This window comes from Eulemur rufifrons, chromosome 7 (genome assembly GCF_041146395.1).
Source record: "Eulemur rufifrons isolate Redbay chromosome 7, OSU_ERuf_1, whole genome shotgun sequence".
Taxonomy (NCBI): Eukaryota; Metazoa; Chordata; class Mammalia; order Primates; family Lemuridae; genus Eulemur; species Eulemur rufifrons.
The window spans coordinates 139,291,508-139,318,683 of NC_090989.1; the positions used below are offsets into that span (position 1 = coordinate 139,291,508).

Genomic DNA, 27,176 nt, shown 5'->3' on the forward strand with positions numbered 1-27,176 from the left:
GTGTGCATTCCAGTGACTTACAGCCCACCAGCCTGGAAGGGAATGCCCAAAAAAGGCTCTCTTCAGCAGGTGCCAGTCAACAAATGGGCACACACAAGAACCACCACCAATCAAATATGGGGTGAGAAAAAGTCAATCAAAATGGTATATATGACCTGGTTATAGACTAGAAGGGCGTATACTGAATAGTAACTTCTGGTGTTGGGATGATTTTTATTCTTTACATGTCCCCAAGCCTTCGGTTAAGAACATACTGGCTGACCGGGCGTGGTGGCTCACACCTGTAATCCTAGCACTCTGGGAGGCTGAGGAGGGAGGATCGCTCGAGGTCAGGAGTTCGAGACCAGCCTGAGCAAGAGCGAGACCCCCCCGTCTCTACTAAAAATAGAAAGAAATTATTTGGACAGCTAAAAATATATATAGAAAATTAGCGGGGTGTGGTGGCACATGCCTGTAGTCCCAGCTACTCGGGAGGCTGAGGCAGGAGGATCGCTTAAACCCGGGACTTTGAGGTTGCTGTGAGCTAGGCTGATGCCACGGCACTCACTCTAGCCCAGGCAACAAAGTGAGACTCTGTCTCAAAAAAAAAAAAAAAAACATACTGGCTTTTCTGAAACCCAGGGGAAAGAACTGTAAATGGTTTTTGTTGGTGTTTCATGAGTGACTTTCCACAGAAGCCAGGCCAACTAGATGTCTCAGAGACCAGATCCACCTCATAGAAGGATCCTTTGAGGATTCACCTCACCTGGACAAGGCTCCCACAGAGTCTCCACTCAGTGACCCACAAAGGCAGAGTCTCCCCCAGCAGCCTTCCTGTCGCAACCAGAATCCAACCTTGAAGTCCCCTTTCAATCCACGGCTCTTAGTTCCTGACTCCGGGAGAACAGTGGCTCCTGCTGCTGGCCGGGAGTCCACCTCCAGGTACTACAGCACCCTAATTCACTCCCCAACCTTATTACGTCTCGACAGAACGATCACCCCTTGCACAAGTCAGTTATTGGCACCGGGGCTAAAACAAGCCCATAGATAACATTTCAATTAGCTCCTTATGTTTAAAAATTTTTTAATTCCTTGACACCATGGGAATATCATATTTCTCATAAAAATCCAATTTCTGGCTCCTCTTGAAGTAGACAATCAGTTTATTAGCAAGGTATCCACCCCTGTCAGGTATGGACTCCCACATCTGCCCCAGCCTGCCTCTCTCACTGGTGTTGCTGGGCTCCTGAGGACCTGCCTTAAAAATGTGGCTGCTACATTTTCATAATTTCCAATGCTGTTCTCAGAATTCTTCCCAATTACTCCCCAAACAACTTCAAGATCGTAAGGGCCTCAACCGGGCACAGCGTGCCCTGCTCACTTGCCCAGGGATGTGGATATGACTTCTGCCTTCCAGGCTCACTCTCCTGGGTGGCAGCAGCCGCATTTCAGGCACGGGACCCAGGCTGGCCCTCCCTAGCATGTCCATCCCTTCTGGCCCACAGGAGGCAAAGCTCTGAAAGGCAATTCTCAGTCGTGAGGGTTCCAGCCCACCCGGGTGTGGAGATGGGCTGCGAGGGGCTTCACAACTAATTTGTTACTAATGATAAAGTTAACAGGGATCATGATGATTTTCTTTCTCTAAATAGAACAGTATCCAAGTGTGCAGTCCCATTCCTTTCCCTCCTTGACAGGCTGGTAGGCTTTTCTGAGGGAGGAATACCGGAAGGGAAGTGTGGGCTGCTTGCTTCTGCCCTCCAGACCGTTTCAGGCCCTAGGACAATACCATGATGGTGCTGCGGAAAACCTGTCCTGGAGCCTGGTCCAAAGCTGGAGCCAGAGCCAAGCTGCCCCACTCCAGCCCAGGGCCTGCCCTGCCCCTGTAGATTATTCATCCAATCCGCCAGGTTTCCAAGAAAAACCCATCTTCCCTCCCAAGACGAGTTCTCTCATGGGCAAGAGCCCGAGGACAGGGGGCAGAGTTACCTCCTGGATGAAATACTTGGGCTTCCATGGTGTGCGGAGGTTCTCCCGCTTCCGTTCCTCCACCCGCTGCTTCTCCTCCAGGCGCCGCTTCTGCTCGGTGGCTGCATCAATGTCCCCCAGCCGCAAGTATCGGGTCACCTCCCGCCAGAGGTTCCTGGGGATGCACGGAAGAGAGGAAACAATGAGACAAGGCCAGCCAGCTGGAGGATGACAGTCCTGGCAAGGAGCAGCCAGAACAGGGAAGTGCTCCCTAGGGCAGCTCCTCCCAGGTGCCTCAAAGACCTTGAGAGCCGGGATTTGAACGCAGGGCTGCCTGGCTCCACATCTGTGCTATTTCTAGTCTCCACTTGTCCCCAGCACCATGCCCTTCTCAGGGCTCGAAGTTTCTGGGGAGCAGATCTAATGGTAGTAATATTAATAGTTGGCAGTACACTACCCCAGCAAACGATAGTAGACAAATGTGGCATTTACCACATTTTTAATATTTTATATATATATAAACTTATTTAATCTTCATAACCACCCAATGACATAGATGCTATATTATTCCCATTTTACAGACGAGAAAAGCAAGGTCCACAAAACTTAAGAGGACTTGCCCAAGGTCACCAGGCTGGTAAATATGAGCAATGCCTGCTTTCCCACAAGGGCACCCAGAGCTGTGAGTTACAGACTGCGGTGTGTACACACGCACCCACACGCACTCCCCGCTTACGGCGCAGGATCTGTCATTGCGCCCCACCCCCTACACAAAAGCTACTTCTCTGCCTCATTCATTCGTTTTAGAAGGCAGCCTGAATTGGCTTGTGTTTAACACACAGCTTTCCTCCTCAGGACTTCCTGGGGACCGCCTGGATTCAAACACACTCTGTTCTAGCGGGAGAGGAAAGGAACCGTGATAAATCAGGACACCATCACCCATGCACTTGCTCACTTAAAGGCATCAGGAAAAGGGAGGATTTCACACCAAAGAATTGTCAGCATTCTTGGTGGTAAGGATTCCCTCCCTAGCCTTAAAGAAATGATCACTAGATCCTGGGCCAGGGAGCATTCCTACAGTGGGTGCCCGCACCCTTTCCACAGGGAGGGCATGGTGCAGCAGGAGGCCGTGAGTATTGACCTGCTCAGGCCGAGGAAGGGCAGAGGGGCTGCCAGCAAAATGAGGAGGGTCAAATGCCCAGGGGAGAAACTGACAAGGGCAGAGCTCTGGCTACAAATGCCCCTGCCCACTGGGCCACCCTGAATCTACCAGAGACCCAAGGAGAGCCATGCTGTGGCCCCCATTTTACAGCAAGAGGAACTTCTGGAACTGGGATATGAAGCCAAGTCTGGCCTCACAGCCCATGCTTTCTACTCTGCCCTGGTCCCTGACTGAAGAGGAAAGACCAGCCCCAACAGGATAGTGCTGTGAGGCAAGGAAACAACAGGGGGTGTCGGGTCAAATCCCAGTCCTTTTCATCACCCACACCTTCAACACACAGTTCACGCTCAGGGAGGGACCAGGCACAAGGACAGGTGGAGCGAGGGGGATCCTTTCAAGGGCAGGACTTCCCATGGTAAGTCCCATCATAAGACAGTGGCCCTGAGTGTAGAGGGCAGAGACCCCGGAGGCCTGGAGGGGGCTACTGGGCCAAGAACTGGCCCACAAATGGAGCTCTGCCCAGAGGCGCACAAAGACCCAACCAAGAGAGTCCCCTGAGGGTTGGGGGGAGGACACAGTGGGTGCCGGCTCATCTAAGGAAGGCTCTAAACACCAAGCTAAAAGAAAAGGCAGAAAGGCAAGGTGCCTTCAGGGCTGGGGGGGGGCAGGAGCAAGTCAGTGAGAAAAGGGGAGCCCTGTCTGAGGAGGGAAGGGCAGCAAGGCAAGGGGCGGGCATCCCTGGGCACTGGCCAAGGCAGGACCCCTGCTCAGTCCAGGCTCTGGGCATCAGGAACAGACTTAGAGGTATGGGGAGACAACAGAATATCTGCACTCTACCCCATTCCCTTCCAAGGGGACTCGTTGGGGACAGCAGGCCTTGCCAGGGCTGGCACCACTGTGAGGGCTGAGACAACCATTCTAACCACTGGCCCACCCACCCACACTGATTGTCCCTCCTTCGTCTCTGCAGGTAAGGCCCAGATAACCTGGCGGGAAGTGGGCACCAGTGCTCTGAGTGGCAAGAGAGCCCTGGACCAGCCACTTCACTTCTCAAAGCCATCTCTGCAGAGAACAGGGTGAGGGGGCTCAATTTCTCTATATAGTAGTCTCCCCTGTATCCATGGAGGAGGATGCATTCTAAGAGCCCCAGGAGAGGCCCGAAACTGTGGATAGCACCGAACTTAAATATACTGTTTTTTCCTATGCATACATACCTATGATATAGTTTAAATTAGGCACAGTAAGAGATTAACAATAAAATATAACAATTATAACAATATACCATAATAAAAGTTATGTGAATGTGTGTGCACGTGCTTTCTCTCAAAATGCTGCACTATTCTCAGGTGGTGATTGACCGTGGGTAACTGAAACCCAAAAAATGACCTGTGGATAAGGGAGGGGCTCCTGTAGTTCCATCCCATCTTTCAGTAAAGTCCACATAAGTAGACAGAGGTAGCACCTTCTCTCTTACTCTGACACCAGATTGCATCCCTGCTCCAGGCTGAATTCTGAGGCAGCAAAGAGTCTTAATAAGGAGTAGCTAACCTACTCTGATATCCGCGGGGCGGGGGGAGTAGCAGGTAATCATAGTTTTGTTCTCAACAGCCAGACCAGAAACAATAGTCATGCCATGATATGAACCACAGGGTTTCCTATCCTAGTGATGCTTCGTCAGAGGCAGTGTGGGCAAGGGGACAATTTCTTCCCTTATTTCAGCCTTTCCCTCATCCTGCTGCTACTGCCCGATAGCTGGGCTGAAAAAGATGACCGGTAAGAGTTCATGCCCTCCATTTGGGGTTATACTCACTGTCCTCCAGAACAGATTAACAAGACAAAGGGTACAAAGGCTCCAGGGGTACTGAAGCTCTGATTTTATCAAACTCAGTTATAATGTGTTATTTATGCATACTGTTGTATCCCTGGCTTTGTTTCCACTTAATAAGCATTTTTTCCATTTGGTTACAAAATATTCTAGTTAATGGTAAACCCTTTCACAGAATCACCTGTAATTTCATTTTAGCCCTACATCATGTTTCTAAAGAGCACATGCTTTTAGATCAGAGCAGGGGTTGACATTTTCTGTAAAGGGCCAGACAGTAAATACTTCAGGCTTTGCAGCCTACATGGTTTTGGTTGCAATTACTTAACTCTGCTATTGTAGCAGAAAGGCAGCCATAAACCATATGTAAATGAATGATCATAGCTGTGTTCCAGTAAAACTTTATTTACAAAATCAGCCATAGGCTGGATTTGGCAAATGAGCCATAGTTGGCTGATGTCCTAGACTAAAAAATAAAAATGGCATATTCCAAGAGGATTCTGCTTGTGTACCTGCAAAAACATCACTTAAAGTGGCTACATTATATTCATACCATAGAGTGGATATACTATTAAATAATTAAACAGATACTTCATAATTTACTTAACCATTTTCCAAATGTTGGACAGTCGGGTGGTTTTTCTTTCTTTTGTTGTTTAGTTTTCTTCAAAAAAAAACACTTTTGTTTAAAATATTTTCTGAATTTAAGAATTTTTTCAGAGAACAGATTCCCAGAAGTAGAATACAGGTGGTCCCCAGGTTACAAATGATACATCCCTGAGAACATCTTTAGGTTGGATTTGTATGTAACTCAGATCCCTGATGAACAGTGCACATACAGTAATAATACTACTACTGCTGTATTGTAATAGTAAGTTACAGAAACCATTGTGCTCTTTTCTTCTAATCCCTAGGCTAACAGGAATGTTACACTTATTTTGATCTTGTAACCAAATCAGTAACAACCTTTCCATTCCAATAATTAATCCACTACGCTGTTTAGTGATAACTGATGCTTTCATTGGAGCGCTGCCTTTCACACTTCCCATTATTCTCACTTTATCCTGTATGATTGTTCCAACAGGTGCAACTGAAGCCTAAGTCTTTCCCAATGAATGACGGCGTCTGGCCTTTCTCTGAACACTTAATCACTTCCACTTTCATCTCCATTGTAATCACCTTTCCCTTCACTGCAGGCTCACCGGGACTTGCAGTGGACTTTCATTTTGGAGGCATGGTCATAAGGGTAAACAAAGATTCCCAAAATCAAACTAAAAAGGCAAAAGTGCTGCTGTGCCTAAGCGACCAGATAGCAATGAGACTAGCCGCTGGCGTGAAGATGCTGCGCCAGTGAACCGCTTACACCACGTGGGTTTGTTTACACTCGCAGAAGAAACGCGTTCCCGAATTATTAATTTAATTATAAACTATCTTCATGGGGAGCCTTGGAGACCCGGTCATAAGTACAGAATGCCATTAAGTCAGGTGGTCCATAACCCGGGGACTGCCTGTACAAAATTAAAGTAAACTCATGAATTTAAAGCTATTGATCCATTCAGCTACAGTGACACACTCCTAATGGAAAGACAGGGTATAGAGTATCTATTTTATTACACCTTTGCCAACATTTAATTTTTTTAAATAATGTTAATTTGGTAAGAAAAAAAGTTTCTCATTGCTTCATTGCACAGTTCTTCAATTACTAGCAACTCTCTGTATTTACTTTTGCAATCAAGCAACAGATTATTTGACAAACTTTCTCAAGCATTAAAAGTCTGCTGTAGACTATCTGAACACCCCACCCCATAATTGCAGAATGACTCAACTGAAAGCTAAAAGGATCTATTCCTAAGTGACAGTAGAAAATTCAAATATCTAAAGCCAGAAGAACATGATTTCTCGCCCATTTCCATTAGCTGAGCTTTCAAAGTCTTCCCCTCTGCCGCTCAAGTGCTGAGGACAGCTCAGCTGGAGGGAAGCACACAGCCTGGCCTCACCTGGACTCCATGGGCCCCTGCTTCTCCAGAGGTCTGATCCTCTTGGGGTACACTGGCAACGTGGTCGTGTCGATGACTTTGGTTTCTCCATTGTTGTAGGTGAACTCTAACGTACCATTCCATTCCCCGTGGGCTTTACAAACAATGGTGTTGGTTGGATTGTGCTTCACTTCTGCTGTGACCCTGAATTAATGAACGAGTCGAATGAAAACACTTTGCAAGATTATCAAAACAGAGACTTCAAAAAGTGTACTCATACTTAGAGAATTTTTTATGGAGGCTTAGGAAGGCGGGATTGTTTTTGCAGTTTTTCTTGAAGACTGGCTCTTAAAATGTGATCTAATATCAGTGAACAGATAAAGAAAGCATAAGTGGAAAAACTGGTGAAATCTGAATAAAGTCTATAGATTTGTTAGCAGTAATGTAGCACTGTTAATTTCTTAGTTTTGATAATCACTCAGTGTTTACATAAAATGTTTCAATTGGGATGGAAATCAAGCTTATAAAAGCAAAACAAAACATACTCTCTCCTCCTCAAAAGAGCATCTAATAGTGCTATATTTTAGCACCAAAAAGAGAGTAAGAGTGTAGGGAGAGCTTTTCAATCCTTAAATGAGGTCAGTTCCATCTGGGGGTCAAACGTGGCTGCTGACAATCCCAATAAGCTCACTGGCGAGGGAGGGAAGTGTCCACCCCAGCATCCGCACATGCTCTGAATGAAGGCTGAGCAAAACCTAGACTCTCGGCCTCACATCAATGCCTTCCTACCAGCAGCAGGAGATGACCTTCAGCCTCTCTCTAACAGGGCCTTTGTGGAGATTTGTGGCCTCTCTTTTCACCTGCCTCTCCTGTGATAACTCCACATTGCTACCCCTGGGGGAAAGCAGACTCCCACCTCCCCCTCCACCTTCCAGCTTTCCGTAGTCAGAGTAATGTAACAGAAACAGGGAAGCCCGCTCCGAAGCTGCCAAGTTGAGGAACTGAGCTTCTCTTTTTCTTAAGGCCCATCACAGGCTGAAGTTAGAGTTTTCGAACATAGGCTTGAACTTTCTTCCTGAGTCCGAAAACAGCCACAGTTCCTAGGAGGTGAGGCAGAGGCTCACGGGCAGATATGAGGAATCCGGGGTGCATACAGTGGAAGGTATTAGTGGTGTGCTGGTAAGTGTTCGATAACTGGCTCTCCAGGGAGTAAAACACCTTATTTGTAGCATTTGCCCATTTCTGTGGTGTCCCATCACTGCTGATTTCAATTACCAACATGGTATCACCGAACATGGAGATGGGGAGAAACGTACACAAACCTGCTTTAGCAAGCCGGTGTGTGCTGGCTGCAGAATGCCCCCAGGGCACCCACGTGCCTGGCTTGTGCTGGGGAATGCTCTGACACCCTCACATTAGTACCACGCAGAGTAATGCTTTCCAAGAAAAAGGGCAAAGATGGAAGCTTGCTTGCGCAGCAGATCTGCTCTGAAAGAGGATTTATTTTTTTTTTATAGTTGGAACAATAAGGACAATTTTGTGCTTCCTCCAACAGCAGACCTCTACTTCCAGCCTCTTAGACTTGGGCCTTCCCAGCTCTCAAAGGAAAGAAATGATGTTGATCTCATAGATGCATGATGCAAGGATTCAGGATAGTTAACGTGAATTCAAGGTGAAATGGGGAACTGTTTGGCAATGTCTGGGTTCACAGAATGAATCATTTCAGAGCATAGAAACGAGGGGGAGTTTATTGCAACAAACAGAACTGCCTTTTATTCTCTGGTGGATGTTCTGCAAATGCATCACCAAGGATTTCACCTTACGTTTAAAGCGGAGAGGCCTCCAAAAAACTGCCATGTGGGGTGAGGGGAAAAGGTCCCTTTTTTGAAAAAAGACCAGTTAACAACTTTATCTTGATTTTCAACTCATCCCATCACTGAAACTCAATCTTCTAATGGAGGAAGGAAACACAGGACATGGTGGTAAGACAAAGCCAGGGCCTTCCTGGCTGGCTCCTACCTGTGGACTTTCCCTCCATAGAAAGGCTTGGTGTGGAATATCACCGCCGCTGAGTACCCAGTCTTGGCACAGTTGATGCTGACTTTTCCTCCAAGCTCCACCCATGGGATGGTGAGAATGGACCGGGCATAGGCACTAGGCAGGGTGAACACATACTCCTCCCCGTGTTCCAGGAGCCTCAGCACACCTCCAGGGAGAGAGGGGGGAAAGTTAGGCACACAAACATGGGAAAGGGGCCTCTGGGGATCAGAAGACATGAAAATGAGAAACCAAAGCACCTCATGTGACAGATGTCACATCGGCCACCTCTGCAGAGTCAGCTGCGCAGTTGCCATGTATTCTACTGTGTGCCGGGCACTGTGCAAAGCACTGAGAATACAAGGGTGAACAAAACAACCCACTTTGTGCTCTCAGGGAGCAGAACAGAAAGGTGAACATTAATCACCACATGAGCACAAAATTGTTACTGTGATAAACGTGGGAGGGAGAGGGGCCCAATGCCACGGAGGCCTCCAACTGGAGGAACTGGCCTGGAAAGGGAACGTTTCCTTGAGGAAGGGACACTTGAGCTGGGTAAGAGTTAAGAAAGTGAAGGGGAATTGAAAAAGGGGGAGCACGTGCAAAGGCCCTGTGGTGGGAAGGAGGCTGGTGTGCGTGAAGAGGCTGAGAAAAGGGCCCACGTGCAGAAGGGAGGTACAGAGGTGTGGAGGTTGACCAGGTCCGCAGGGGCCAGCCCCTGTCTTTTAAACTTCTAAAAAGTACGTTAATGAGTTCTGCCTTTATCCTGAGAGCAACAGAGACAACCTCCATGGTTCTCATGAAGTTAGAGAAATCAGACTGTACAGCCGCTGTCAGAACCTGGGGGAAGACACCTGCCAACAGTGGGAGCCCGACACCTACTGCTCACGCACCTCCAGATCAGGGGCGCTCCAGCCTAGGAACCAAGGATTGGGTGTGGAGGGGCCTTAATCCTCTTGAAGCAATGCAGAATTAGGTGGGTTTATTTTTCTAAGGCAAAGGGCCACATTAATGTTCGTAGGGTGGTTTGGAAAAACAAAGGGGAAGGGGCAGAGTTTCCATCAAGTTCTCAAAGACCACTTCCAAAATGTCCAAGCTCCCAGGGCTACTGTACAGTTTGTGTACGTAGGTCCCATACGGACTGGCAGAGGCCCTGAGATCCAGCACCACAGTCTTGTAAGATCTATTCCACATAAGGCACCCCAGGGTTTGGCTCCACTCTAGCTCACCCCAAGCTCACCCCCTTACCTAGGGCACCCTGAGCTCAGGAAGGGCAGAGGACCAGAGGCGGTTAGCAATGGCCCCTGCCTGGGCTCCTGGGCCCTCCGCTGGAAAGAGTGAAGAGTAGGGTCAACAGCTCCCATGTGCCAGCACATTCTGTCTGCCAAACAGTCCTGGGGGCCCCACAAGCACACTCTCCTTTCAGCCTCACAAGTACCCTATACAACAAGGAAACTGAAACCGGGAAGTAAAGTAATTCAGCTGGTTAGTACTTATCTCTTAGGCTAGATAAGCATCTAAATCAGTTAGAGCTAGAATTTGCCCGGGAGGGAGGGAGAGGGGGGAGAGGGGGAGGGGGGGAGGGGGGGGAGAGAGAGAGAGAGAGAGAGAGAGAGAGTCCGGTTGGGGCGGGGGGAAGAGTCTTTTTGTGTATGTGAGCTTGCCAGGGGTGTCTGGGGAGAGGCGGAGCTACTTTGTATGGAGGAGTCATGGTCACTGTTAGTTGCTGAAGTCAATACTAAGATACATTCAACTATAGTTCAATTTACCCTTGCAAATTCCTTTAACTGCCCATGAACTACAATATATAGAACATACTAGGCTTGTCCAGACCAGCAACCTCACTCACTCTCAGTGAAGTCCATTAAAGTTGGTTCTCTAACCCATGAAAGCCAAGGTGGCATACTGGCATATGTTTAGGGTCTCTGTCACCCCCAGTGTAGCAGGATGCTCACACATGTGGGCACATGCAGGAACCGAGAGCACCGGGGAGAACAGATCCGTGGGTGGCTCACAGTCACGTGGGCAAGAATGGAGGGCAGATATCACAGCAGCATTTAAACCCTCCCTCTCCCTGGCCGGGAATATAACTGAATATGTGGAATGTAAACGCACAAACGGCATAACTCCTCCACACTCGATATACTGGACGTCAGAACAGATGGGCCCTCTCCCCACTTCCCTGCTCCAGCTTGCTGGAGCTCCCTTGACCCAATTAACCCATCTTCCCAAGAGTAAAGCCCCAGGCCTCCTAATGCTCTCACTCTGACCCTTGTCCCTCCTCCTCCACCTCAGAGAGAAGAATTGCACCAAGTGACTTTGAAGTCCCCTCCTATCCATGCATTTAAGGGAGGACTTAAGTGTGCGTGAGAATTAGACACTGGGGTTTGGAGCCTTCTGAACAGGACCCGTGAAGAATGGCCAAGTCTGACAGCGTTTTTGTTTCAAAACCTACTTTGTAAGCTTCCTTGAATTGGGTTACTTGAGAAAACAGCCAGCCCAAAGCAGGTAGAAAATCACAGCCAATGCCAAACACAGACCACCTGTTGGTTCTTCTTGACCAAAAACTCAGAAGGGAAAATTGAAGAGAGGTCACCTAAGATGTCCCCCTCTACCCGAGCTTTACTCCCAAGCCCCCTGGCTCCTCAAATGCCATGCATATCCTCCTAGCCTGGGAGCCTGCGCCGGCTGGGAGAGGCCCCTGGGCCCTGGAGAGAAGGCTGCCGGTCATCTTGCCTGCGACCCCCCTCCCCCAGTGCTAATGGACCATAAACGGTCCCCAACTTAACATGGTTTAACTGAGGATTCTCTGACTTTATGATGGCGTGAGAGCATTATGCATTCAGTAGAAACCATACTTCGAATGTTGAATTTTGATCTTTCCTGGGGCTAGCCACAGGCCGTGCAATAGTCTCTCACGCTGCTGGGCAGCAGCTCCCAGTCAGCCCCTCAGTCACCAGGGTGAACAACCAAATACTTCGCAGCGTACTATGCTGCAGATGATCTTGCCTACCTGTAGACTAATGTAAGTGAGCACATTAAGGTCAGCTAAGCTAAGCTACGATGTTTGGTAGGTTAGGTGCATTAAATGCATTTCTGACTTAGGATATTTTCAACTTAGGATGGGTTATAGGGATGCAACCCCATCATCAGCTGAAGAGCATCTGTACTTTCCTTCCAGGTGGCCAGCATGCCTCCCCAGCACCACCACTTCACCCCTGATGGCCACACTGTGTTCCTCTTTTACAGCTGACCCTTCCTGTCCTTAACTGGAATACCCTGGGGACTCCCACCACTCACACGTCTAGCCAGCCGACCCGGCACACCAGGAACACACAGCATGAGCTCGGCAGGCTGGGCTTCCCGGTCTCATCCGCTAGTATAAACTCGGTGAGGGAGGACCACACAGCTGAGATTTTCTTTACAACACTGTACACAGAGACTATGCCACAAATGGATGAGATCTCAGAGGATCGTTCCAAGTTCTCCATCACTCAGCAGCCTGGTGCTCTTAACTTCTCTGCACCTCAGTTTCCTCATCTGTGATGCAGGGTAGTGAGATCTGCACCTCCCAGGCCTGTGGCAAAGATGGAGAAAGTGATTCTGAAACTCAGCTAGCAGCAGCCTGGCACACCACCAAAATCCTGAAGGTTTTATATCCTAATTACTCCTCACTCTCTATAGCGTCTCTTCTCAATGGGTGAATTCTTAACGGTATTGCTACTTGGCGATAAAGAGGAAACCATAAAGTCTGGCAGTGGGTTATGCATGTGGGGGATGGAAGAGATAGTGGGAAGAGAGGTTTTTAAATGTAATGCTTTCATAAGAGAGAGCATCCTCCTCCCATTCATCCGTAGAAAAATCTCTTCCAAACCAAGGTGGCATTTCCCTCGAGTCCCTGGGAGTCAGCGAGCCCCAGAGCTGAGATGACTTGAAGGCACTGGTGAGACCACATTCCTTTGGCTCTTTTCTGAAAATCCATAAATGTGTGCTCGCTCATTCATTAAATCACTCATGACTATGCCTTCTCAGTACTAACTCTTTTTTTTTTTTTTTCAGGTTTACATTTTTAAAACTCTGTCCTTAATATGAATAAAAGACTATATTAAAATTAGACTTACAAATGGGATTACAAGTGAAAGTTACTTCTTCGTTGGCCTAAGAGCTGAGAGAGGGGCTGAAACACGCCAAATAATCAATCGTTCCACGTCGTGGTACGCCCTTAAGCTGGGAGGTTTTCATTTGAAATTCCACAAACTGATTTACCAATAAACATAAGGCGAAGCATTAAGGTTTTTTTTTTTTTGAGACAGAGTCTCACTCTGTTGCCCAGGCTAGAGTAAGTGCCGTGGCGTCAGCCTAGCTCACAGCAACCTCAAACTCCTGGGCTCAAGCGATCCTCCTGCCTCAGCCTCCCGAGTAGCTGGGACTACAGGCATGTGCCACCATGCCCGGCTAATTTTTCTATATATATATATTTTTAGTTGTCCATATAATTTTTTTCTATTTTTAGTAGAGACGGGGTCTCGCTCTTGCTCAGGCTGGTCTCGAACTCCTGACCTTGAGCGATCCACCCGCCTCGGCCTCCCAGAGTGCTAGGATTACAGGCGTGAGCCACTGCGCCCGGCCACATTAAGGTTTTAAAACGGACAAATTTTAAATGATTCCATGCCTGGGCTCAATCTGAGGACAACTAAGATATCGTGCTAGGACAGCTACTCTGGAATCCCGGATCGTAACTCCGGGGAGGCACCAGCGGCACGTGCACAAGTAAGCCCCATGCGAACGTGTCACTTCTCTCTCTGGAGCTGAGTGCCTTTCCCCACACACTCAGTTACGAGACTGCCATGTGCTGGGCACTGATTTGGGCATTCCGGGCCCCCTCCCTGTGTGAAGAGCAGCTAAATGGGCCCCCGCTCCCCACAGTGAGGTTGGGAGGGGTCCACGCAGCCCTGGCGTCCAGGGACATAAGCTTCAAGTTGACTGAACAGAGGCTCAATTAGGGGCCTTCAGTGTCAGAGCTGCGGAAGCTGGGGTGGGGGTGCGGGTGAGGGGCAGTCTCCGAGCCACAACCTAAGTGAATTCATGGCACAACGAACTTCATAATGGCATTTCGTTGCCGTCAACTATGCCACAGCCTAAAGGCAAAGATTTAAGAGCTAAGCCCATGTATTTTACATTCAGAATTTCAAGTGGACCCATCTAAGATCTGGTTTTTAAAATGAGGGGTTGGAAAAAGCATTATTTCAAACCCAATCAACAACTTTATGGAATGTGCAGGGAGTATGTGAGAAAAAGAAAACTATCAACTATCCCAACTCCCAGGTCACCCCACAAAGGAGCTCTGAGCACAGGAACCAGAAGCTTCTGTTTTGAAGTTTGGGGATTCTTAGAAATATTTCATATGAAAAATAAGATCACGTGTGACAGAGGACACAATTAGTTAAAATGACAGATGACGGGATGTGGCTACTGAAAGGACCTAAGGCCTCATGAGAACTAGAGGTGGTCCCCGGCCAGCCCATCCACAGGAGCACACCAGGCGGGCGGCAGGAAGGGCTCTGCCTGGGAGAGGCCTTCCAGAGCCTCCACCCAGAATCTTCTTTCTGCACTGAGCACGCTACTGAGAAGGTCTCAGTAGAAGTTTCAAGCAGGTAGGAAAAGTGAGAGCAGCAAATTCTAATGCCGCTTCAGGCATGGCTACATCTGAGGATCTCAGGAGAGGATGTTATTTTAGGTTATTAAGTATGAAATGTGGGATTTCCTTACGTACTAAGTTTGACAGTTGATATCTCTGATATTTCACTTTGACACTTCTTGTTTTATTTTTATTGTGAAAATACATCCTCAGTCTTTCAAATGAGTGTTTTAGCTTGTGATTGTCTGTCAAATTTTTTTAGAGCAATTTTTGTGAAACCATGGATAAGTCAAAAATTCTTGTTATTTTCTAATATGAGTTCTGTTGTGGAACCAATGCAGTGCAGACAGCTCAAAATATCAACGAAGTATTTGGGAAGGATGTGGCCAATGAATGCACAGTACATCGATGGTTTGAGAAGTTCCGTTTTGGTGATTTTTAACCTTGAAAATGAGCCATGCGCGTGATCTGAGACTAAGGTGGATAATGATGAGCTGAAAGCTGTAGTGGAAGCAAACCCATGTCATCCTACGCGTGATTTAGCAGCAAGGTTTTGACATTACTATTCCAACAATATTGGACCATTTGAAACAAATGGGCAAGGTAAAGAAGCTGGATAGATGAGTACCACGTCAATTAAATGAGCATCAGAAGAGAAATCGTCTCGAAGCTTGCCTTTCTTTGCTGTCACAACATAAAGGTGAGCCATTTCTACACTGTATTGTTACATGTCATGAAAAATGGATTCTTTTAGACAATCAGAAGCGTTCGGCACAGTGGTTGGATAAAGAAGTGCTGAAACACAGCCCAAAACTGAATATTCATCAAAAAAGCTAATGGTGTCTGTTTGCTGGTCCAGCGCTGGTATTATCCACCACAGCTTCATGAAACTTGGTCAGTCTATTTCAGCAGATGTCTACTACAACCAGTTGGATGAAATGATGAGGGTGCTTGTGATTAAGCAGCTGAGACTGGTCAAAATAGACAGGCCAATCTTCTTGCAAGAAAACGCTCCACCACATGTCACACAAACAATGCTGTTCAAACTACAGAAGCTGGACTTGGAAACTCTGTGTCATCCACCATATTCACAAGACCTTGCACCAACTGACCACCACTTCTTCCAGGCTTTGGATCACTTCTTGCAAGGAAAAATATTCAGTTCTCAACAAACTGTGGAAAATGCCTTTCACTATTTCATCACCACTCACTTTCCAGGCTTCTTCGCGGCTGGCATAGGCAAGCTACCATAATGATAGCAAAACTGTGTGGATAGTTCAGGTGCATACTTTGACTAATTGTACTGCTTCCTGTTTGAGATATAATAAACTACACTTTTGATTCAAAATTGGACATTTCATATTTAATGACCTAACACATGGCTTCTCACCCATAGCATTAGGCTGCCTGGGCTACACCGAGTGAATCAAAGGCCCCAGGCCCTTCTTGCTGCCTGTGGGGAATGGGGAAGCTAAGATCCCGAGACATCACAGGCCAACAACAGCCAATAATAAGAAACAGTAAGGATATCAGCTGAGCTCTGGGGACAGGGCAGGGGAAGTGGGGCTGAAGGACCTCGTCACTCTCGCCAGCACAGCTGCAGAACGATGGGTGCCGAGGGGCTACAGGGAGGCCCCACGGAGGGTGTGGCTGAAGTGGAAGGGCCGGGACAGCAGCCGGAGACAGGACAGATGAGGGTGCGGAGAAGCAGAGGGAAAAGGGGAGAGATGCACAAACTGCTGGAACAGCGGCTACTGTTCAGTAGCGAAGGAAGCAGCCTGAAGCTTCCCGAGGGATTGAGTTTCTCTGATTAAAGAATTCCCTAGATCACTAAAAACGAATTTGCAAATCTTTACCTTTATCAGAAATTCCCAGATATTCACCTAATGGCAGGAATCCCTGCTTAGAGGCCCACGGACTGGGAGGCATCCACCAAGACTCCAACTTACGCGTCTGGTTTTCCCATGTCTTGACAAGGGGCAACAAGCATTTCTGCTGAGAGCAGGGAATCCCCAGAAAGGAAGACGAATAAACATTTTCTATGTGCCAGAAAATGCATTTGGTTTTATCAGAAGGTAGTATATTCACCAAGCACTTAGTCTGACTAATCACGACTGAAACTCCGTGCATGCGTGTGTGTGTGTGTGCGTGTGTGTGTGTGTGTGGGAGGGGGGAAAGGAAGTAAGAAACAACTTGTCTCTCTGCTTCTGCCTTCGCCTGGGCCCTTCCCACTCCCATCTTCAGTCTATTCTTCCCTCAGCAGCCGCAGTGCTGGGGCTAAGATCATGTCCACCCTCCAGCGACTCCCATCTCACTCACAGTAAAAGGCAAAGTCCTTCCAGGCCCCCAGACCAGATCCCACGACCTGGCCTCGTCTCCTCTGCCTCGCCCCCTGCACACTCTGCTGCAGCCTCAGTGGCCCCCTCACTGTCCTTAGAACACCCTAGCCACACACTCCTGCCTCAGGGCCTTTGCACTTGCTGTTCCTATGCCTGGAACATCCCTCCTTAAGCTACCCACATGGCTTACTCCCTCCCCTGCTTCAAGCCTTCATTAATTGTTCCCTTCTGCTGAGTCCACCCTGTTGAGAACTGCAACCTCCCTGCCCCACCCCACCCTCTATCAGCCTTGTCTCTTGGCGCCAATCATCGTCTCTCACACCACAGACTTCACACACGTTATCTTGTCTCGGTCCGACCCGCCCACTGGTGTAAGCTCCTGAGAGCAGGTTATTTCTCTGTGTGCTGTGGCCTCTGCTGCATCCCAGCACCTAGGACAAGGCCAACACTTCACAAGTAAACGGATGAAGGGATAAATGAATGGGTACAGCAACAGATTTATTTGAGCACCGCTGTTAATAGATAAGGAGGTAAAGGCATTTACAAGAGCATCTGTATAAAACCTGCAGGGAATCACCACACATATGGGGCATAAATCTACACTGAGGGTGCGAACTGCCTGCTCTACCTTCCCTAGCAAACAAACATGTTTCATCTTCAAGGAACTTATTATGTGGGAACGGTAGAATACGTAATAAAATTAAATAGAATAAGATGAGTCTCCTAAATATTAATTTTTGTCTGTTAAAAAGGAAAGATCTTCACCAGCACCAGCCTCATAGCATGGGGCAGGCCCTTAGCAACCTGTGAAAACACAGAGCCCCGTGTAAGTCAAAATCAAGGTTAATGTGGCTCCCATTTCTCATTACATGCCCAAATATACAAACCAATGCAAACATAAACCTCTGTGGTATGGGGGTCCTCAGCAATCTTCTAGCTGCTTTCAACACGCCAAGCTGCCTAACCTGAGCTCTAGGCTCCCGAACTGTAGGAGTCCAGGCCTGGCCTGAAGCACCCTTGTTGGGACCTGCCCTGTGGCTTTAACCCAAACAGTGCCGCACTGCACTGGGCGGCTCCCTGGCTTATTCTGGGGAGAGGCTGAGTTCAGGAGAACAAGAGTCACTGGGCAGAAAAGAAGCCTGCAAGGAGATACCCACTGTCATTCCTCCATCCCTGTCCCCGGAGGCACAGTCCAGTCAAGTCTGCCTTCCTGGCTTGAGAGAGACAGGCCTCCACGGCCCTGGCTGAGCCCTCATAGAGGCCCCAAACCCCTGGCCAGCCCCACCCGGCCTTACCTGGCCACCACCTCCTGTTGCCCCCTCCTACTCCTGGGCTGCCGCCCCCGGGGATTCTTGGAACCTTCTCAGATTCTGATTTCTCGCACACAGAGAAGATGAGCTGATGAGAAACAGCCCCCGACTCAGGGAGACCCCAGCACCCGCCTGCATCCCGCTTCACTGGCGAGTGGCGAGGGCAGGGGGGTACTGTTGTGGGTTGTGTGTGTGTGATGCGTGTGTTTCCTCATCTGTGACACGAGGCAGCTGGACTCACAAAGGTACGCTGAGCATTCTGAAGCCACTGCACACTGGAGTGGGCTCTCACAGGGCCGCCCAGCAAGGAAACAGGTAAGGGTGGATGGAGATGCTCAGGTTGGAGTGGAGCTGGGGGCACGGAAGCCTCACCCCCCACCCCTCACCCCTCCCAGCCTGAGCCCCGCAGAGGAGCCCTGGGATCGTCTACGGCACAGCTGGAAACTACGGAGTGCAAGATTCCATGTCCTGTCATCACAGGTGACAACTCCTCCTTAAGAAGAGAGACCACCTTTGACATCCCTCTCCCCTTTTCAACAGCAGGAAAAGCCAAACAAACCAGTTGTGCGTTCGGATTTTTCTTATTGTAAAATGGTTGCAATGTTGCACTCTCACAGAAGAGAACTGGAGGGGGGAATAGTACTCACTATTGGTGAGGTTATTTAAAGAGGAATGTGTTGGTCTCTCCCCCACACATACACCCACCCCCGTCTGAATTCTGGAAAAGGCCTAAAATTAGGTGGTCAGCAGTCAGCCTGGTGACAGGTGAGTCCCCGGCCTGCTTCACAAATTGACGAATCTCCCTTTGGTAAACTCCTTGATGCTGACTGGGCCCTACGAGGAAGGTGCGAGGGCGCAAGGCCAGCTGGCTGAATACGGGGCCCATGTGTGTGCAGACCCCCGTGGAGGCCCGACACAGTGCTGAGCACGTCCGCGGGCGTCCTGGAACCGCACACACACCTGCACACAGAGGGCAGCAGGCTGCGGGTAAACCTGCAGCCCAGAGACACGGCACAGAAGTGGAACCCAAGAGTGGGTTTTTTTTGTCTAAATAGTACAATTGCACCCAAACACTAAATAAGCAAGAGCAACGGTGACTTCTCAGTTCCCAGCTCCTGGCGTTAATCAGCATCATCGGATGCAGCTGATCTCTCTCGCCCTGGGACAGGCCTCTCCACCTGGCCGCGGGGAACACACGCTCCCATTGCGTCTCCTGCGGGGGTCAGTGCTCACTCGGCAATCTCATTAGTCTCAAGGCCTTAAATTATGAGTTTTACCCCCTGGAACTCCAGCCTGTAAGTGCAGCAGGCCACCGGAGCACCCCGCTTCGGTGTCTACAGCAAACACAACCGCGATGAGCGCCCAGGCTCTCCCTCCACACGGCCCCCTCCCCAGCCGTCCGTCTGCCCTTCTCCGTTCATGGCTAGTCCGTCCTTCCAGCCATCAGGTCAAAACCTTGGGGGCCCCTTTCTCTCACAGCCCATACCCCATCCAGAGGCAAATCCTCTTGGCTCTCTACTTCAGAACACACCCAGACCCTCCCTACGTTTCGCTCCCTCCACCATTTCCACCCGGTCCTCCTGCCTAGATCATTCTCATAGCCTCCTCACTGGTCTCCTCGCTTCCACTGTTGCCCCCTTAGGGGCTATTTCTGTTTTCAACAAGCAGCTGGAGCAATTTTGTTGGACTACAAGTCAGAGCCTGGCTAGTCTTCAGCTCAAAATCCTCAGTGGTCTCTCGGTTCCCTCAGTGTAAGCACCAACAAAAGTTTTGTCACCTGGCCACAGTCACGGCTCGGGCCTCAGCCCCAGCCCCGTTCCCCTGTTCCACCCATGCACACCTTCCGTCTCCCCCGACCACGCCAGGGACGTCCTGCCGCTGGGCCTCTGCCTTGCTCGTTCTGCCTACACACTCTTCCCTGAGTCCACATGGCTCGCCCCTGCCACCTGCTTGGGGTCTTGGCTCAAATGCCACTTTCTCAGGGAGGCTTCCCCTCTGAAAGCTCAACCACCCAATACCGCCAGGCCCCTTCCCTGCTCTGTTTCTCTCTATAGCATTTATCCTCCAACATAGTACATAATTGATTTTATTTACTTATGCCATTTCCCCAGCAGACAGAGTAGAATAGGACTTCGTAAGGACAGATCTTTGTCTGTTTTGTTCACTCGAGTATCCACAGCTCCTAAGACAATGTCCAGCATCTCAAAGGAGCCCGGTAAAAATGTGCTACATGAATACAGTTCTTATCTCATGCAGTTTGGAAGGAATTCCAAAGAGCCATGTACTCCCTGAAACTGAAAACCAAATTTTGTGTCAGATTTTCTCCACCCTGGGAAGAGTCATAGCCTTAAAGTCTCAGAGATTGTGACTCAAAAAAGTTGAAGAACCACTAACACAGATGCCTTGAATTCAACAAGGATTATTATAGGTTTCTCCAAACAATGAATAAACTTCATTCACAGCTATTTGCTAAAAAAGGAACGTGTAATCCACCAGTGGTGTGATTATATTGCGTTCCTGCTTCAGAATTTCTAGCACAGAGTCAAAAGCTTTGCCTGGGGAATTTTTATGAGCAGATTTTGAATAGGCAACACTATTACTCTCACTGTCTGTGAGCCAGACACTGGTGAGAATGAATAAAATGTGTTTTCACAGATTTGGAGCTAATTCTAATATTCACACAAGGCTGAAAGAAAAATGTATCTGCAAGGCGTGTGCACACACGCGCGCACAGCACGGGACGACCCCGGTGTCGGTGGGCGCCGTCAGGCTGACAGCCACATCCGTCCAGTCCACCGCCTCCGCCCCACTGGGAAAGGACCAGGCCTGGTCCCCAAACAAACCCCGCCCTCCTTCCCACCCACCCCCAATTCCAATTCCAAAACAAGTTAAAAGCAAAGAATTCCACACACAAAATCGTCAGTCGTCCATCGGGCACGCAGAGGTCGCTGTGTAAGAGCCAAGCTCCCACACAGGGCAGGGCTTACCTTCCCCTATCATAGAGACGCCCACGGACATGCCCATGAACTTGCTTTTGGTCCACACGTGAGTGCTGACGCACAGTCTCCTCTCCTTGCACTCACAGTAGAAGCAGGAGATGGGAGGGTGGTGGGACACCTGCTCCGCCACAAACCTCAGCTTGTAGCCTTTGGAGGAGTCATCGGCTCCTGAGCACTCGTGGCCACCGGCGGGCGAGGGGGCAGCAGTCCTCTTAGGCCTGACCCTGTCCTTGGGAACTTCCCAGGAGCAGTGAAACGTCTCGCCGATGATGGGGTTATAGGGCTTCTTGGCCAGAGCCCCCTTGCGGCCCTCGTGGAAGGCTGTGAGATAATATTCCACAAAGCAAATGACTCTCTCCTCTGGCGTGGCCCCAGCGGTGACGGCCAGCAGCAGGTCTGGGTGTGCCATAAAATCCGCATACATCTCTAGCAAGGACCGCTTCTCCAGGATAAACGTGGGAAGTACCACCTGCACCCGGAAGGACACAGTGATTAGGCGGGAAAGCCGAAAGGAAAAAGTAAAGGCTGAGACCACTGTCTAGCAAGTCCCTCACACCTCAAGCCAGGGAGCCGTTTCTTTTGATTTGTGCACAAATGACAAATCAGGGGAAATAATATCAAAGAAATGCGAAGTGGCAGTGGAATCACCTTCAGCCCAGCTCTGTGGACGGGACTGTTCCCAGTGATTTCCTTCTTTGCTTATCTGGGCTGGAACAGTGGCCTCTATGTCCGCTGCCATGACTCTCCTCACATCCCTCTTTTACTCTCCATTACTTAGAGATGTGAGGAGAACAGCTTGGAAGGGCTTTTCCGTGTTCCTCCTGCCATCGGGCGCCACGGCAGGGGCACTCAGTGATCTCACAGACACGGACTCTGGGGCAGGCTGGTGCCACCACGGGAGTGTCTATGGGGAGATCTGTTAGAAAAATGACCGAGGCAGAGTAGGACTTTGGAAAAAGCCCAGCCCAGGGGTCTGGGAAGTGGGCCAACCAGCAGGCAACGTCCACAGAGCTGTCCCGGGGAGGGCCTCGGTGATTCCGTCTGTGGAGGTTGGTCCCCAAGGCTGGGCCAAAAGAAACCACTGGAAGTTACAAAGTAGGCTGGTGCTTAACATACAGAATCTTCTGGTAAAGGACTGCCACAGGGGCTACCCCAGGTTTGTCCCTGACCCCATGACAAAAGATAAGCAGCAACGTGGATAACTCTGTCAGGGTGGGATGGAGACTCCTCACTGATCAAAGTAGACCCAGGTGGTCACTGCAGGGCTCTACAAGCCCAAATGCCGATCACCCAATGATTAGGTGGCTTAAAGCAAATGAAGGACATTCTGAATCTTGGAAGCAGGTAACTCATGACTATCACTGTTACGTAAAAGAAAGAAAGCCCATTTCTCACTGCTCTAGAGTGAGCTTAAAATAATTTAATTTTTGGTTATTAATACTGCCCACTTGGCCTCGAGACACGGCATCTCATCTTGTTCCCCCCAATGTGGATTCACCTGATTTTGAGGCTGGCAGGCTGGCCACATCCACCAGCTCCTCTTCGGCACCCCGACATGAGGGCAGGGGAACCCTGCCAGGTCCAAGTGAGTTGACCAATGTCACGTGGCTGGTTTACGCTCTCTCCTCATGTGACCAATTCTGCCCTTCCTAACTACCATGAAAACATTTGGGAGGGTGTACGATCACTGACTACAAACATTACACAGGTTTACAGACCTGTAATCTGGATTCCACTTGGGCTTTTAAGCCCCTTCCCTGCAAATGATGTGGATGCAATGGGAGAGAGAAGAGCTGCTGCTATGGTTTGAGTCTGTCTCCTCCCAAGCTCATGCTGAAATTTGACCCCACTGTGGTGATGTTGGGAGGTGGGGCCTGGTGGGAGGCGTTTGGGTCATGGGGGCAGATCCCTTACGAACAGATGAACGCCCTCCATCAGGAGTTGGGGGGTTCCTGTGCTCTCGGGGCTGGATCAGGTACTGAGAGAGCGGCTGTTCTAAAAGCGAGTCTGGCTTCCTAGGCTCCCTCACGTCCTCTCTCACCATGTGATCTCCGCACGTGCCAGCTTGATTTTCCACTTCTCCGCTCAGCACAGGGCCCTCACCAGGAGCCAGCCGTTGTGGCACTACGCTCCCGAACTTCCCAGCATGCAGAATGGTAAGCAAATAAATATCTTTTCTTTATGAACTACCTAGTCTCAGGTATTCTGTTATAGCAACACTAAACGGACTAATCTAGGTGTCTAGAGAGAAACAGAGAGAGGCAGATACGAGAACATCAAAGTACAGAGATGCCAGACGAAAGTAGAAAACGCCCAGTCCACTACAGTGGTAAAGTTTGGTAGATACCTTTTAACGCTTTTCTACCTTTCATTTAAAAACTATGTCAGAGGAAAAGGTGCCTGTGCTAAGTCAAAAAGAAGCCGATGTAAAATTGAATATGTAACATAATCCAAGTTTCATAAAAAGACTCAAAACGTTAACATGTCTCTCTGGATGATAGAACTGAGTAATTTTAAAAGGTTCTTTCTAAATATTTTCTGCTTTGCTTTTATAATACACGGGAAGAAAAGTTACTATTTAAAATACAACTATGCAAATCAATAGAGATTTCCTAATTTTCTTTCAGCCACAACTTGACAAAATTGAGAATTTAACTGCTCGAGGATCTCATCTGGCCAAGAAAAAGCATATTCTGGCTTGGAATGGCCTTCAGATGTCACCTCTGTTACTTCCTATACCTGAGTCCCTAGTACCTGGCATGCAACTAGACAAACAGATGAATTATGCATTAGAAGTGACACCTTTATTTCTTTTGACACATTATATGTGATTTCCCCTGGTTTGAGTGCAGGTTCTCCTGCACTGTGCCGTTAATTCTTCAGACTACTTCAGGCCAAGTTTTCAGTTGCTGCTTCTCTCAGGGAACATCAGAACATTCAGATACATATCAAGGAACTTCTGGGCTGGGAACATGTTGGAGGCAGCTTAGACAGGACCTAGCTTATTTCAGGGATGTTTTCTGGGGGAAGGAAGCCCAGAGCCTGATGCATCAGAAATGCTCACTAAATGTCTAAGGGATGAGTGGACTCACACCTGCTCTGCCCACCCAGCATCAGATCTCCTGAGATACCTTGGGGGCCAAAGAAAGGGACTGGGAGAACTCCAGGATGGGGACCCCGCAGGAGCCATAAGGAATGGCACTGCCCAGTCTGGAGGTATCTCCATCTTCTCTTTATCAAAGGGGAAAGAAAAGGCTCAGCTCAGCATCATCTGTGTGTTGTTACTGCCCAAGTCATTTCATCCAAGTATGAGGGGAAACAAATCAAACAAACTCAAACTCAGAAACATTCTGGGGAAAAAACAAACAAAAATAAAAATCCAACCTGGACTCTTCAGTATCACTGCCACGAAAGACAAAAAAAAAGGAGGGAGAATTTTCTAGACTCAAGGAGACTAAAATGATATGGTGATAACCAAGTGTAACATAATCTGGATTGGATCCTGGGGTTTTAAAAACATAGCTATAAAAGCACATTACTGGAAGAATTTGGGAAAATTTCACCATGGGCTGTATATGAAATAGTATTGCCCCAATGTTAAATTTCCCAAGTGTGATAAACGTATTATGTAGGGGAATGCCCTCGTTCTTAGGACACCCTCCTTGAAGGGTTAGGGGAGAACTGCCATGATGTCTGCAACGTACTCTAAGATGGTTCGTCAAATATAAACATACACATATATGTGCATGTGTATGTGTGGGGTTGCAGGGAGGGGGAGAGATCGAGAGCTAGACAGAGGAATGGAAGGAGGCAGGGGAGGAGGGGAGAGGTTGGCAGAGAGGGAAGGAAGGGAGAAGAAATGCAAAGTGCAAAATGTTAATATTTGGCCAATAAAGGCAAAAAATACATGGGAGTCCATTGTACTATTTTGTAATTTTACTGCATTGGAAAATTCCCAACATGAAAAGTTGAAAGAAAAAGAAGCCTCTACTGGGGATGCGATATCTGAGAGCGTATCAATTTTCAAAGATAACCCTCCTGAAATTGCAGACTCAGGGAACGTGGGCTCACAGCCAACATCCAGTCCAACCATGAGGTATGCATTCCGCACTTTAAAATGATGCTATGCCTTTGTCAGAGCTGCGGAAAAAAAGCAGAATACCTGGAGAGATGGAGCAGAATGGGCTGGGGGTGGAATTACTATTTCCTATCTCATCTCCTGTTGCTATGTTTCATTGGTGCTTGTGCAGAAAACTATTAATAGATTGACTTCAAAACCAGGCCTGAACACTCTGGACAAGATGTCATACTTTTCATTAAAACAGATTTCCTAGTCTGATCTGATTTCTTTCTCTCTTACAATCTCCTGGGCCCCCTCCCTCCCTTTTTGGGTATGTTTGCAAATAGGTCACTTAATCATCGGTTTCTTGGGCGGTGGATACTGGGGATACAGAGCCAAGAAGTGGTGAGTGCTAATTGGGCTGTCTGCCTCTGACAGGGTGAGTGATGGCCCAGCTGTGCGGACGGATGGCATCCAAATGGCCTGCAATCACCGCTGCAGATTTACCGAGCCATCAATAAGGACTGTCTTTTCTCCCATTAACACAATTAAGACAATGAACTACTTTGGGGGAAGGAAAAAAAGAGAGGATCTGCACTAGGGACTCAGAGAACAATTAATTACATTTAAAGTGGTATCAATCTAGAAGTAAATAACTAATCTTCAGGTTGGGTTCTTAGGCTCTTAGAAATTTAGAATAAACGATCACCCATGAGGGAAGGCAAAGGACATTCAGAAAGAGTGAAAGCACCCTCCCCCCAGCCGGAGGCACAGCAGCCCTCTGCAAAGGAAGGCCAAGAGCAGGCTCAGTTTTCTTCAAAGAAACATCAGTTACTAACCTTGGGAGCCATCTCCACGCCCCAGTGCAAAGAGAAGCCTAGACCACCACCACGGCTAATTTAGGTAATACTTTAAGAAAACCAAGGAAATATACAAAAATCCAACCTCACAAAATAAAGCGTAGATAACCCACACTACCAAAGATTTCTTTACTTAGCCAACTTTACCAACCTCTCCCCTGGGTTTCCTTAATATGTCAGCTCCTTCTCACCCATCTTGTGGCACTTGAAACATCATATAAAAGGCATTCATTAAAATTTTTTTGGATGGAAAAAAGCTGAAATAAAATTTTACTTTTTCCACGAAGATATTTACCACACAGAGATACATCTGTTGAAATTAATCTCTGCGTTCCTGTGGAGTCCCAGACCTCAGCTCACAGAAGGGAGAGTCAGTTGTGAGCTGAGGTTCATCTCTTAGCAGCTACCGGCCATATGTATTTGGCAATTTCATCTCTCCAAGACTCAATTCCTCAGCTGTAAAATGAGGAAAATAAAAAATACCAGCCTCCCAGGTTTTTTGTATTAAATGACACTGCTAAACTAACCCAGTGTCTACCTAGCACACAGGAAATGCTCACTCTATGTTAGCTGTTGTTATAATCAGGGATCAGTAATCTTGTTTGGGGACCAGGGAAGATAAGGACAACAGAGATGAGACATAAAATTGTCACATAATATTTCAGTGACAAGGTCGGAAGCTAAAATGACCTTCTACTGACCAGAGCAATCCCTGGACCACCTCTGATGCCTCTGTAAATAACCCAGTAAGATAACTGCTCAGAGGAAAAGGAGAAATAAATATATAAAACAAGAAAATCATCATTGGAATGTATGAAATGTTTCAAACTTAAACTGTTTATAGAACTCAAACCAGAGCACAGCACTGTGGATTTCATATACATTATCTTGTGCAATCTTCTTAGAAACCTGTGAGCAGGTATGACTATTTCATTTTACACATGAAAAAACTAGGGTTCAGAGAGATTTTGTAATTTGCAACCACTAAATACATAGAGAGCTGGAATATGACCCAATTCTGCATGGTCA

The 27,176-nt window shown here is 48.2% G+C and overlaps 1 protein-coding gene across 2 annotated transcripts in view; it reads right to left on the reverse strand.

The window, feature by feature from the left end:
- Positions 1 to 27,176, reverse strand: part of OSBPL10 (oxysterol binding protein like 10) — a 273,686-nt gene that overhangs the window by 1,521 nt on the left and 244,989 nt on the right. For both annotated transcript variants that reach the window (XM_069473350.1, XM_069473349.1), the window contains 4 exons: positions 21,216 to 21,696; positions 8,924 to 9,110; positions 6,926 to 7,108; positions 1,966 to 2,119 (listed from right to left, as the gene is read on the reverse strand). In XM_069473350.1, coding sequence (XP_069329451.1) covers positions 1,966 to 2,119; positions 6,926 to 7,108; positions 8,924 to 9,110; positions 21,216 to 21,696 — 1,005 coding nt within the window. The remainder of the gene's footprint in view (positions 1 to 1,965; positions 2,120 to 6,925; positions 7,109 to 8,923; positions 9,111 to 21,215; positions 21,697 to 27,176) is intronic.